At 65.1% G+C, this 11,471-nt stretch overlaps 1 protein-coding gene across 1 annotated transcript in view; it reads left to right on the top strand.

Annotated features, from left to right (window-relative positions):
* The first annotated feature begins 380 nt into the window (after positions 1-380).
* Positions 381-11,471, top strand: part of CBFA2T3 (CBFA2/RUNX1 partner transcriptional co-repressor 3) — a 20,953-nt gene continuing 9,862 nt past the window's right edge. The window contains exons 1-4 of the mRNA XM_082677409.1: positions 381-516; positions 3,476-3,553; positions 7,642-7,883; positions 8,002-8,091. Of these exons, the coding sequence (XP_082533535.1) occupies positions 396-516; positions 3,476-3,553; positions 7,642-7,883; positions 8,002-8,091 (531 nt within the window). The 5' untranslated portion in view covers positions 381-395. The remainder of the gene's footprint in view (positions 517-3,475; positions 3,554-7,641; positions 7,884-8,001; positions 8,092-11,471) is intronic.

The following is an 11,471-nucleotide window of genomic DNA, read 5'->3' as shown; positions in this document are numbered from 1 at the left end:
CTGGCTGGCCAGAGTTCTGAAAGCTACACCCTCCAGCCCACCTGAAATGGGCCGACCCAAGCCTGCTCTCCGGTCCTAGGTGGGTGGGATGGCAGCCACCTGTGAGCACACCTGGGGCTTATCTAGGGCAGGCTGGGGCCTGGGACGGGCTCTGTAGGCAGAGCCGGAAGCTACCTGGGGGCCATCTGGGAGTCGCCCACCTGGGCCCCCAGCAACATAGGCCCACGTCCAGCTGCTGGGGCCCTTAGCCGGGAACCAGGTGGGGCTGGGCGGCGCCGACCCCTGTGCCCCTCGGCCTGCTTCACCCGTGCTCTCTCTCTCTCTGTCTCTCTCTCCTTTCCCCCACCCCGGTGGCCGTGACGCCCACAGCGGACAGGAAGGAGAAGGCCTCCGCGATGCCTGGCTCCCCAGCCGAGGTGAAGACGCAGCCCCAGGCCACACCCCCCAGCATGCCACCCCCGCCGCCCGCCGCGTCCCAGGGGGCCACGCGACACCCCCCCTTCACACCCCACACAAGTGAGTAACCCCAGGGCCCGGTCCCGAGGGGCGCAGCGGGGAGAGGCACCTCTGGGGGTCCCTCGAGCCCGTTAAGGTCCGAGCTTCCATCCTGGACCTGTAAACGCCCCTGTTGGGCCTTTAAGAGGGAGGATGTCATCACGGGTCAGGGCCCAAGCTTTGAGGTTCGGGTCCCAGCTCTTCTGCTTCGTAGCTGTGAGGCTTTGGGCAAACTTCTTAACCTCTCTGGGCCCGGTGTTCCTCATCTGTAAAGCCGGGCTGGTCATGGCCCCTGCCTCAAGGAGCTGCTGTGAGGGTGAGTGAGTTAGAAGTTCTTAGCATGGTGGGCACACGGTGAGCATTCTGTCAAGGTTAGCTGCTATACTGGAGCTCAGAGAGGAATGAGGGATTCCCCATGGTCACACAGCAGGTCACTTGCATGTGGGTGAATCCTTTTTGGGCCCGCACGCCCTGGAGGGCCCATTGGAGGCAGCTGTGGCCTTGGAGGAGCTCTGCGGCCAGGCCTGAGCCGGGTGTGTGGGTGGGCCAGGAGCTGGGGTCAGGGGGGCCTCGGCTGCCAGCAACGTGGTGGTATCTCGCTGGCCCTGGGCCCTGGGTTGAGCATCTCGGCACACACAGAGGGTCTGGGTGGGCTTCGGAATCCACAGGCACCACCTGAGCCCCGGTCCTTTGAGTCAGAGCAGTTGAGAAGGAGACCCCCGGCTTGGGCTGCTGGGGGGACACTGTTCCCTGTCCCCTCGACCAAGGGCTCAGCAGTGTGTCCTAGGTGTTTCTGGCGGGCAGTCCACGTGCCTCCCCCACCCACATGTTCAGAAGCCAGAAAGCCCCACACCGGGGGACCCTTCCCCAGGCTTTGAAACCCTAATGAAGCCCGTCTCTGGGGCAGGAACCTCAAATGCCTTGGCCTGGTGGCCCCTGGCTCCCACCGGCTTCATCGGGCTCCACTCCACCCACCCGGGGTCCTGGGCTGTGCTCAGAGCCCAGGGTGGGCCCCAGGGCCCGGCCTGCTCCTTTTATATCTGGGCGTGAAGGGTACTGGTTCTGCCCTCCGAGGCCAGGCAGCGGCCCCCACCTGGAGAAGGAGGTCGGGCTGGGCCCCTTGTTGTAGGATGTTGGCTGTGAGCTGGTCTCTGTTGGGAGATGGGACACCACCACCTGCTCCCGGGAGCAGCCACCTGAAAGCAGGGCGACCCCTGCACAGTAGGAGCTTAATGACCAAGCACCCCTCCCCACACATCGCTTGGCACAGAATGTTCCAGCTTCTGTTCCCCCGGGGTCGGTCTGAGTGAGGGTCCCCACATGTGCCGGAGACTGGGGTGGGCCCTGCCCTCCGCCATCCTGCGTGCGCAGCCTGCACTGGCCGCACAGGAGTGGCCAGAGGTGGCCGTGCTTTGTCTCATTCACTCTTCTCGCCCGGGGACTGTCACCCCTCCCTCTTTTCCAGAAGAGTCAGTCCTCACCTCGGGCTGAGCCGCAGGCCGGTCTCCGTCCACGGACCGCTGCCTCCGCGTGCGGCCTCGTGGGTGGAGAGGGGAGGCTGCAGCCTGGCGACACTTCCCCCGCGTACGCTCAGCCCGGGCGGGAAAAGGAGTTCTTCCTGACGGGGCAACAGCAGCTGCCCCTGGGAAGATGACCTGCCCCGCAACTGTTGTCCGGGTTGCAAGCAGGAGAGACCAGCAGAGACCATCTGAGGTCGAGGGCTCCGACCTGGGGACCCCGACCCTCGTGGGCGCGACTCCCTGGCCTGCTTTTCTTCCCGGTCCAGGAGCCCGTGTTCCAGACAGTGCTGGTCTGGGAACCAGATGTTCCAGGCTGTGGACTGGGCTGGGGTCAGCTGACACCACCGGCTCGCCTCCGTGAGGCCTGGGAACAGACGTGCGGGTGGCAGCCTGCGTGTGGCTCAGGGTCCGTCCCCTCTCGTTGGGGTCCCGGCTCCGTTCAGGGCATGCAGGTTATGAGAGACAAGAGCGTCTTTCTTTCCTAAGCTGACGCCTAGTGCTCTCTGGCTGCTGGGGGCTTTTGTCTTAAGTGTCAGGCTTCCTCCAAGGTGGCCTCAGATTCGTTCCCTAACCCACGAATTCCCTGAAAGCAGGGGGGTTAACCGCGTCTGTGCACCTGCTGGTGGGAGCCAGAGTAGACGGAGCCCCCGCGTTCTCTGCGGATTCCTGCCAAGAACCTCCCCAGATTCCCCAGGACCGGCCTGCGAGCCAAGCTGACCAGAGACTGACCTTGAGCCATGGCTTGAGGACTGTGGTTCTCCTTGCCTGGTGACTGCCCTGGGCACGAATTCATTTTAGAGTTGAAGCTGTGGTGTGGCTCGGGACTGGGGCAGAGGGCTGAGAGAACTCTGGGGAGGGATGTAAGGAGCTACTCGGCAGCGGGGAGGACCCTTAAGGGGCTAGCGCTCCATCCTGCTCCCGTGACAGGGGCTCAGTCTCTGTTTACAGTGGTACAGCTTGTCTCCTTGTGGCTTTTGCCCACTAACTCCAGCTCAGACGAATCAAATCTCTCTTCCTCTTCGGTGCTTCTGCCCTTCGCGGCAGCTCAGACCTGGGCTTCGTCTCGGAACCACCATTGGTGTGTCTGTTGACCTCTAGCCCATCACCTGGGCTCCGGGTCCCTGAGGATGGTGCCGAGTGGGGTCACCAGGCGCTTTCCAGAAACGCAGCTGTTAAGAGCCAGGGTGTCCCACCCGTACCCAGGGAGGTGCCAGAACCCTTGTGGAGCCCCAGATGTTCCCGCCAGAAACGGCCCTAAGACATCCCCTGGTCCAGCCCATTTTTCAGAGAAGGAAGCCGAGGCCCAGAGAAGGTTGTGGACTGGCCCAAGGTGGTGACAGAGTCCCAATCCCCAAAACGCTGTCGAGAGGCAGGGGAGGGGCCAACTGTAGACACCCCCCAGGGCAGCGTCCGGTGCCGGCCTCCTTCCTCACAGCGTGCTTTTCTTATTTTGCTTACAGATCGAGAGGACGGGCCTGCGATGTCTCTGCCCCACGGCCGTTTTCATGGCTGCTTAAAATGGTCTATGGTCTGTCTTTGTAAGTAAAATAACAAAAACCGCGGCCTCCCGGGAGGTCCTCACCCGGCGCCCACTGCTCTGCCTGCACCCTTGCATCCGCCGGGCTAGGCCTCTCTTAGGGGATGGAGCCCAAGAGACAGACCCAGGAGAGCAGAGCAGCCAGGACCCCCAAGTCACAGACTGAGTTCACACCCAGCCCTGCCGCTCGTACGCTCTGTGGCCTCAGGCAGGCGGATGGCCTCGCTCAGCTTCCTTTTCCCCAACTCAAAACAGGGCGAGTCAGGCAGGTCCCAGAGTTGCAAGAAGGTCAGATGTCAGTGGCCAGTCCACAGCCCATCTCAAGGGCAGACCCCTGCCTGGGGCAGACCCCACGCTTACCCTTCCAGGCACAGTGTCCACAGGCCGGGGCCACCACCTGTAGAAAGAAAGTTATGGCGCCCGCGCCAGGGGTGATCGCACGAAGCCCTGGGCCACGTCAGCACGAAGTCTGGCCCACGCGGGGTGCTCAGCAGATGTTGGTCACTCGTGGACGTTCCCGTCCAAGCGCCCAAGCTGCAGCTGATGCCCTTAGGCGAGGCTCTCATGGGGCGATGCTGGCAGTGTGTGTCAGCCAGCCAGCGCAGCGGGCTCGCCCATCTGGACCGGCCCGATGTAAGCCCAGGTGTGGCATCATCTAGGGCCTGGCGTGTGCACGGAGCTGCGGTGCTGTGATGCCTGTGAGCTTTGTGTGGACAGGAGGATGGCGATTCCCAGGACCAAGGCTGGGAGGGGGGCTGGCGGGAGGGGCTGTTTTCGGTGCCTCGTCCTAGCCCCCCCGGCCCAGCCCCGGGACTGGGGGAGCCGTGGGGTGCTGCGCTGTGCCCCCAAACCTCGGCCGGGACACGTGTGGTCTATCTTAGTAACACACCTGTTGCGGGAATGAAAGCACTTGTGGCCGAGGGTTATTTTCGGCGTCTCTTTAGCAAGCGGCTGAGACTGCCCGGCAGCCTGGGAGGGAGCGCAGCGAGCGAGGGCAGGCCGGCCGCCGGGAGGACCAGGCGCCGAGGGCGAGCGGGTAAGGGCGCCACGGGGAGGCCAGGCCAGGGGCTGGCGGGCGGGGTCCCAGGAGGCATGGATAGCCGCACGTCTGCGAAGCCCCTGAGGATCCAGACCCCGAGCGACGGCCCAGCTCTGCCGTGAGTGACCAGGAGCCCCCGCTGCGGTGAGGTCCCCATGCAGCAGGCCACCTCCTGGCCTGTCTGGGGTGACCGCCAGCGGCTGTCATCAGTCTCGACGAGGGTGTGTGTGGGGGGGGGGGGCATCAGCTCCACAATGACAGAGAAAATTAGCACAACAGCAGAGTCTTCTGGTCCAAGGGTGCCCTGGACACACCTCGGAGAGGGTGAGGGACAGGGCCCTTCGTGTTCTGTGTCTGGAGCTCCTTCCATCCCAGAGCGAGAGAAAGTCCCCAGAGTGACTGTCCTGTAGGATTACCCCTGAGCCGGCGTGTCACCTGTGGGTCCTGGAAGGAGCTTCTAAGGCCGTCCAGAGCAGGGGGGCAAACAGGTTTCAACCTGCACTGTGTCTCCAGGGAGAGAGAAGCGGCACCAAAGGCCGAGTGAAGGGCGCGGGCCCCGGAGCGGAGCAGGTCACCACGCCTGCAGCCCGCCCCCTCTCGGGACACAGAGGCAGCACGTCTGTTTTGGCGCCAACCCTGGCTTTCAACCAGTGCTTCCCAAACGTCTGTTATGTGGGGCCGGTTATCGATGAGCCATCACCCAACACGTAAAAGCAATCAGGTCAGGCGTTTCCGGCGCCTTCCGGTGGGAGAAGGATAACCTGGGTCCTGCGAGGGGGAGCATGCAGCAGACGGAACACCCCGTCCTCCGGGCCCAGAAGCCCCACCTCTGGTTTGGGCCGAGGGCCGTGTGCTGATGAGGAAATGGGGGCCAGACCCGAATCTCACCCACACGGCATGTCTGGGCTGGTCCAGGACGCCCACTCCCAACCAGGGTGCTTATCTTGCGCCCACAAGGGCTGGGCTGCGTTACTCTGCCTCTGAGGGTCTGCGGAGTGCCGGGGCCCCCGGGGGACGGGAGGCGACCTTGAGCACCGTGGGTGCTGCTCAGGGACTGCGAGGCCCCTTGCCTGGGGCTTAGGTGGCTGTCCCTGGCCCGCAGCTCAGGGCGGGGGGGCCGGGGGGAGCGTTCGCAGGTGTCGCCGGCAGGCGGTCATGGAAGCTGAAGGTGCAGAGCCGCCCAGACAGTGGGCTCGGGGTTAACGGGGGGCGCCAGTTCCAGCTCCGAGGGGGAGGGCACAGGCCTAGGGCTGGAGGGGAGCTACCTCCCACAGGCCTGCAGGGGCGGGTGGAGCCGGCAACCGGGACCTGGAGAGCCAAGCCCTGGGATAGCCGAGGCGCAGGGAGGAGAGACGGGCATGCGGTCACCTCACGTGCTCCCGCCCTTGCAGGCTGGGCGAGGCCAAGACGGCGGAGGTCACCCCCCAGAGCCAGGTCAGGATAGCTGGGTTGGCGTGGTCTGGAGGGGCAGGGCGACACACCCTCCGCCCGTGCTGCGGCTGTTCAGAAGGGCCGCTTCCCAGAGCCGAGCCCAGCAGCATCCCCAGCCCGGAGAAGGGGGCTGCTGCTCCCCCGTCTCCACACACACAGGCCCCGGCAGATGCTGGAGCCCTGGAGAAACCCGGCCCTGAGAAAACAGCAGCTCTGAGCTGTCCTGCGTCCCCAGATCCCTAGTCCAGCGAGGCGTGAGCGCGCGGCCTCTGCACAGACCCAGCCAGACAAGGCGGGAGGGCCAGGGCACGGGCCTTGGGGACCACAGCTGAGTGAGTGAGACGTGCGCCTGCACGTGTGCGTGTGCTAGTGTGCTGTGTGGGTGTGCACATGGGTGCGCCGTGGGGCTACATTGCATCGTGCCCATGTGTGCACACGTGTGCATGTGGGGTATGCTTGTGGGCATGTGTGTGCACGTGTGTGCGTGTGTGCATAGGTCTTTGTGGGCTGTGCACTGGGTCAGTGTGCACATACGTGTGTGCATGCGTGCAGTGCATATAGGCCTGTGTGCGAGCACGCATGAGGTGTGTGCACGTGTGTGCACATTTATGTATCTGTGCGTGCACGTGTACGCGTGTATGCGAGCATGAGTGCACGTGTGTTTGGCATGTTGCGTGAGGTGTGTGCAGGGCTGCTGAGGGAGGGAAGGTGCGTGGAGTGCAGGGTGTGGGCGAGGGTGGGCTTCGGGACGGTCGTGTAGGGAGCACAGACGTGCGCAGGAGCGGGAGTTGGGTGTGTGAGCAGGAGTGTGAAGGCGCGGGTCCCGTGCAGCCTTCCCGTGTCCAGACCCCCTCCGCCATCACCGAGGGCCCTGGGAGCCCACGACCTCTGATCTCTGTGCAGGCCCTGGTGCAGGGGAGTGGGTGCAGGTGGTCAGGCTCTGCAGGGCTCCCCGGCCCTGGGGCAGACTCAGCTGAGGATCACGGTCCTGCCTCTGGTCCCCTTCACAGCATCCCAGTGTCTGTCACCACAGGCACCCACAGTGCTGCTCCGGGGCCCCCGCACAAGCTCAGCGCAAGCCCCTCGGGTCACCTGCTCGTCCTGCGCACGCAGCTGGGGCCCGTGTGTGCACACGTCCACCCGTGCAGCAGCCCCAGACAGCAGCTGTGCGGTGTCCCCCCACCAGCATCCAACCCCGCTTGTCCCGGGGGTCCAGGCTCCCCTGCCCCACCTTGAGCCCCGTCAGCCTGGCACCTGCGTAGGCACTGGGGCGTGGCTTTGGGCTGTCGTGGTGGGGGGGTGGTCACTACCCTTTAGGGGGGATGAGGGACCTCCCCGTGGAAGAGGAGGGTGGGCCCGCAGATCCCGGTTGTGGGAAAGCCCCTCTACCTGTTCGCAGGAGATGCGTGTCTGCCAGGCAGCGTGCGGCCGTGGTGTCCCCGGGTGTGGAGGGCCTGACTGCGCGGCCCAGAGCAAAGCCGAGGGGCCGCTGAGCCCGGGCCACGCCTGGATCACGTCTGTGCTCCCACCCTGCCGGGGCCCCAGTTTGTGCGTCTGTAAAGGGTGTCCATGGGGCCCGGCCGCCCTGCCGCGTCTTCAGCCCGCCTCTCCCCACGCAGTGATGAACGGCAGCAGCCCCTCGCCCACGGCCGTCAGCGGCACCCCATCCACGCCCAGCGGCTTCAGCAATGGCCCAGCCACCTCGTGCACCGCCGCGCTGTCCACGCAGCAGCTGCCCCCGGCCTGCGGGGCGCGGCAGCTCAGCAAACTCAAGCGCTTCCTGGCCACCCTGCAGCAGTTCGGCAGTGACATCTCCCCGGAGATCGGGGAGCGCGTGCGCACGCTGGTGCTGGGGCTCGTGGTGAGTCGGGTGGGGACGTGGTGACCCCGGGCCGGGCCAGCCCTCAGTCTCTGCCCTCCTCTCCCCGGGCTGAAGCAAGGTGTTTTCTCCCCCTGCCCCGCCCCGCCCCACCCCCCAGAACTCCACGCTGACCATCGAGGAGTTCCATTCCAAGCTCCAGGAGGCCACCAACTTCCCGCTGCGGCCATTCGTCATCCCCTTCCTGAAGGTAGGGACAAACCCACTTCCCCTGCGCTGGGGCCCCAGGAGCCCCGAGTCTTTTCTCTGCCAGCTCAGATCAGCCACTGTTCTCGAGACTCTGACTCCCCTGTCCCCCAGGGGGGATCAGTGCTGACCCGTCGTCACGGCCGACTCCTGCAAGCTCGCTGCCAGGCCAGAGTAGTCAGCCACCCGACCCTGTGCTCGGAGACCAAGCTCCCAGGCTCAATCCTGTTATATTAGTGACCAATACACTCAGCCGCTCGACAAGCTATGTTTTGAGCACCTGCTCTATGCCAGCTGACAACGGCCATGGACTCCGGAGCTACAGGGAGGGTGCCTTCTGAGGATAGAGGAGGGTGAGGGAGGAGAGTGGGGGACAGAGCCAGGCAGCGGGGACAGCACGTGCAAAGGCCCTGAGGCAGGGGTGTGCCTGCTGTGTTTGAGGAGCAGCGAGGGTGTACCCGGAACGGAGCGAGGGGAGGGGGACAGTGGACAGACGGTGGTCATGTGGGTAAGCAGACAGATGGCTGAGCGGGTGTCAGTTGGAAGGCAGCCGTGTGGCTGTCACGGAGGGTAAACAGTGGACCAGGGCCTCTCGGTAGTTGGTGTTGGGTTGGCGGCAGCAACACCAGGGTGTGTGAGCAATGCAGGTTCCCGGGCCCCAGCCCAGACCCACTGAGTCAGAACCTGCATTTTAACAAGGTGCTGGGCAGCGTGTGTGCACAAGACGGGGACGAGCGCTAGACCCGTGTCTCCCCTGCCGCGCTCCTCAGGGCCTTCGCTCCCCTTGAGGGTCGCACATCTCCCAGAGCGGGTGGAGGTGAAACGCTTCCCAAACGTATTTGACCACGGGTGCCCCTGCTGGCGCGCATCTCCTCAGGTCAGGTTCCACAGAGCTCGCTTGGGAGATGCCCGCCCTGGAGCGCCTGGTGGGCTCTTGTTTCCCGGGCCCAGGTGGTGCTCCCAGCCACCTGCACAGCTGCACCCTGGCGGGGCCTGCCTTTCAGAGGGTCGTGAAGACAGGCCATACCAGACGCGCCCAGATGCGAGCCCTGACCCTGCCGCTTAGCCCCCACTGTCCTGGGCCAAGCTAGTTCACCCCTCTGTGCCTCCGTTTCCGCAGCTGTGAAGTGGGAACTGTTCTCAGGCTATTGGGAAGGTTGTGGGGAGACACGCAGGTAAAGACTCTGGGACGCGCTCGACTACCACTGGGCGTCATCACCTGGGGATTTCGGGTGTTCTGCAGACGACGTGTCCTCTGCAGCTGCCCCTTCTGGGCCCCCAGCAGCCCTCGGGGTGCGGGGGGTGGCCCAGGCACTGCCACTGTTCCCGGTTAACAGGTGGGGAAACTGAGGCCCTGAGGTCCCCGCTGGTGGAGGGGTGGAGCAGAGCCGGAGCCCCGACCCCTCCAGCTCCAAGCCTCCCAGCCTGCCCGGGGTGTGCCCCAGGCCCGCACCTCGTTGCAAGGGGACCCCACATCCGCTCCCTCCCCCCGCCTTCCCGCCCACACCCCTCTGAGCTCACTGTGAGCTGGGCTGAGGGTTTGCCCATCTGGCAGTCATTTGCAATTCATCAGCAGCCCTTCCCTGTTCCTCCCTGCTTTCAACGTACTGCTGACTCCACGCTCCCCATCGTGGGGGACGCAGTGCCTGCTTATCCTGTCAGATTAGACATTTACAGCACAGGTCCCACCTGCCCGTGTCCGCTGCCCTTGTTTATCAGAGGAGCAGGAGCAGGGAAAACACGCCGCATCCCCGCGCGCCCCGGCCAGGCCCGCTCGCCCTGGCATCCCCGCATCCTCCCAGGCACACCCCAGTGAGGCGCCAGGCGGGACGCGCCGGCCTGGCAGTGCCTGCCTCTGTGCCCCCTGCCCGCAGCACAGTCATGGGGCTGTCGGAGCTGTGGCGCCCCGATTGCTCTCCTGGTGATGGGGCAGCTGGGTGAGGGCCCTGGGCCGGCGGGCTATCAGGGACAGAGTCCATTCGTCTGCCAGACGTGGGGCTCCTGGGCATGGCCAGTCCTGTTCCCAGGGCTTGTGGACAAGTCGTCGCGGCCCTGCCTGGGAAGTGCCCCGCCCCTGCCCCCCCCCACTCACCGTGGGACCCTGGCCTCTTGAGCACGCAGAGTGCCGCAGGGAGCCTGGGGGCGTGCCGGCCTGCTGGGCGGCCTCGGCTTCCCCACCTGTGACCTGGGAGCAGCGGGGGCACCGCCTTCCTGGGGATTGACGGCCTCCTGGGCCCAACCGTGGCGCACCCACGTGGTGGCCCTTGGCGCCGTCTCCTATAGCAGAGGCAGGAGCAGTGGCCAGCCCGCCCGGCTCAAGCCCAGCTCTGCCCTTGGGCAACCGAAACTCCCACTTCCCAGTCCCCTCCTGGGTCCCTGGGGTGTGACAGCCCACCTCCTCAGGTGGGACTGGGAGAGTTAACTCATGAGAAGCTCGTGGGAGCCTCACACCCAGGATGGGAGGAGCCAGAGCTGCTTGCAGCTCCAGCTGCAGGTGAGGCAGAAGTCAGAGAAGTTAAGTGACTTGCCCACGATCACACAGCACAGCCAGGGTGGGCAGACACAGGGCCTGCAGTGGAGTGTGGGGCAGTGGAGGAGATCCTTGGGAAAGCAGTGGAAACATCATAAACTCTCACCGAATGGGAGACACCTGCTCCAGTAACACTGACTGCGGGTGTTTATGCAAACGCTGATTTCCCTCCGGCCGGAGTTCCCGTCTGTGAAGGGGGCAGCATGGAACCTTCTTTCAGGTGGCAGAGCTGGGATTCACCAGCTCGGTCTGTCCAGCATCTCAGTGGCGAGGCCTCCGAGGCCCTGGAGACAGAATTGGGGCTGCTGCCCAGGAAGGAGAGGCGCACCGCCCCCCATAGTGTCTATGCATTTCTTCTGGGCCCTGGTCCCCATTCCCCCAGCCAAAGGCCCCAGGTCCCCTGCACCCTCTCCTGAGCCTGACGCTGTGCGGGGCTGAGTGGTGGGGCTTTCCGGAAGCTGGGAGATGCTGCCCCGCCCAGCCAGCCCTCCACCCGTGGCCCCGGCTCGCAGCTGGGTCCAGCCGGCCAGGAATCCAGATGTTTCCATGGCTCTAACACAACCAGCCAGGGCCCGTGCTGTCCCCCGCCCTGCTGCACCAGGAGAGGAGGGGCTGGCGAGGGGGAGGGAGGATGTTTGGCGTCCTCAGACCTCCCGGGACCTCCTTTCCCAGCTCACGCTCCTAACGTGTTCGACAGATGGCGGGCTGGCCGCTGTTCAGCTATCCAAGTAGGAAAAGAACAGGCCTGGCAGCCGGCGCTGCCTGACAAAAACACATTGGCTGCTTGATCGCGTCCGGGTGGATGCGCTAGTGGGGGCTGGTGGTGCAGAGGCGGCAGAGGCTGCCGAAGTGGC

Source organism: Grampus griseus (assembly GCF_964374135.1).
Source record: "Grampus griseus genome assembly, chromosome: 19".
NCBI classification, from domain to species: Eukaryota; Metazoa; Chordata; class Mammalia; order Artiodactyla; family Delphinidae; genus Grampus; species Grampus griseus.
Note: the sequence above shows the minus strand (reverse complement) of the source record. Positions and strands in the feature narration are given on the sequence as shown.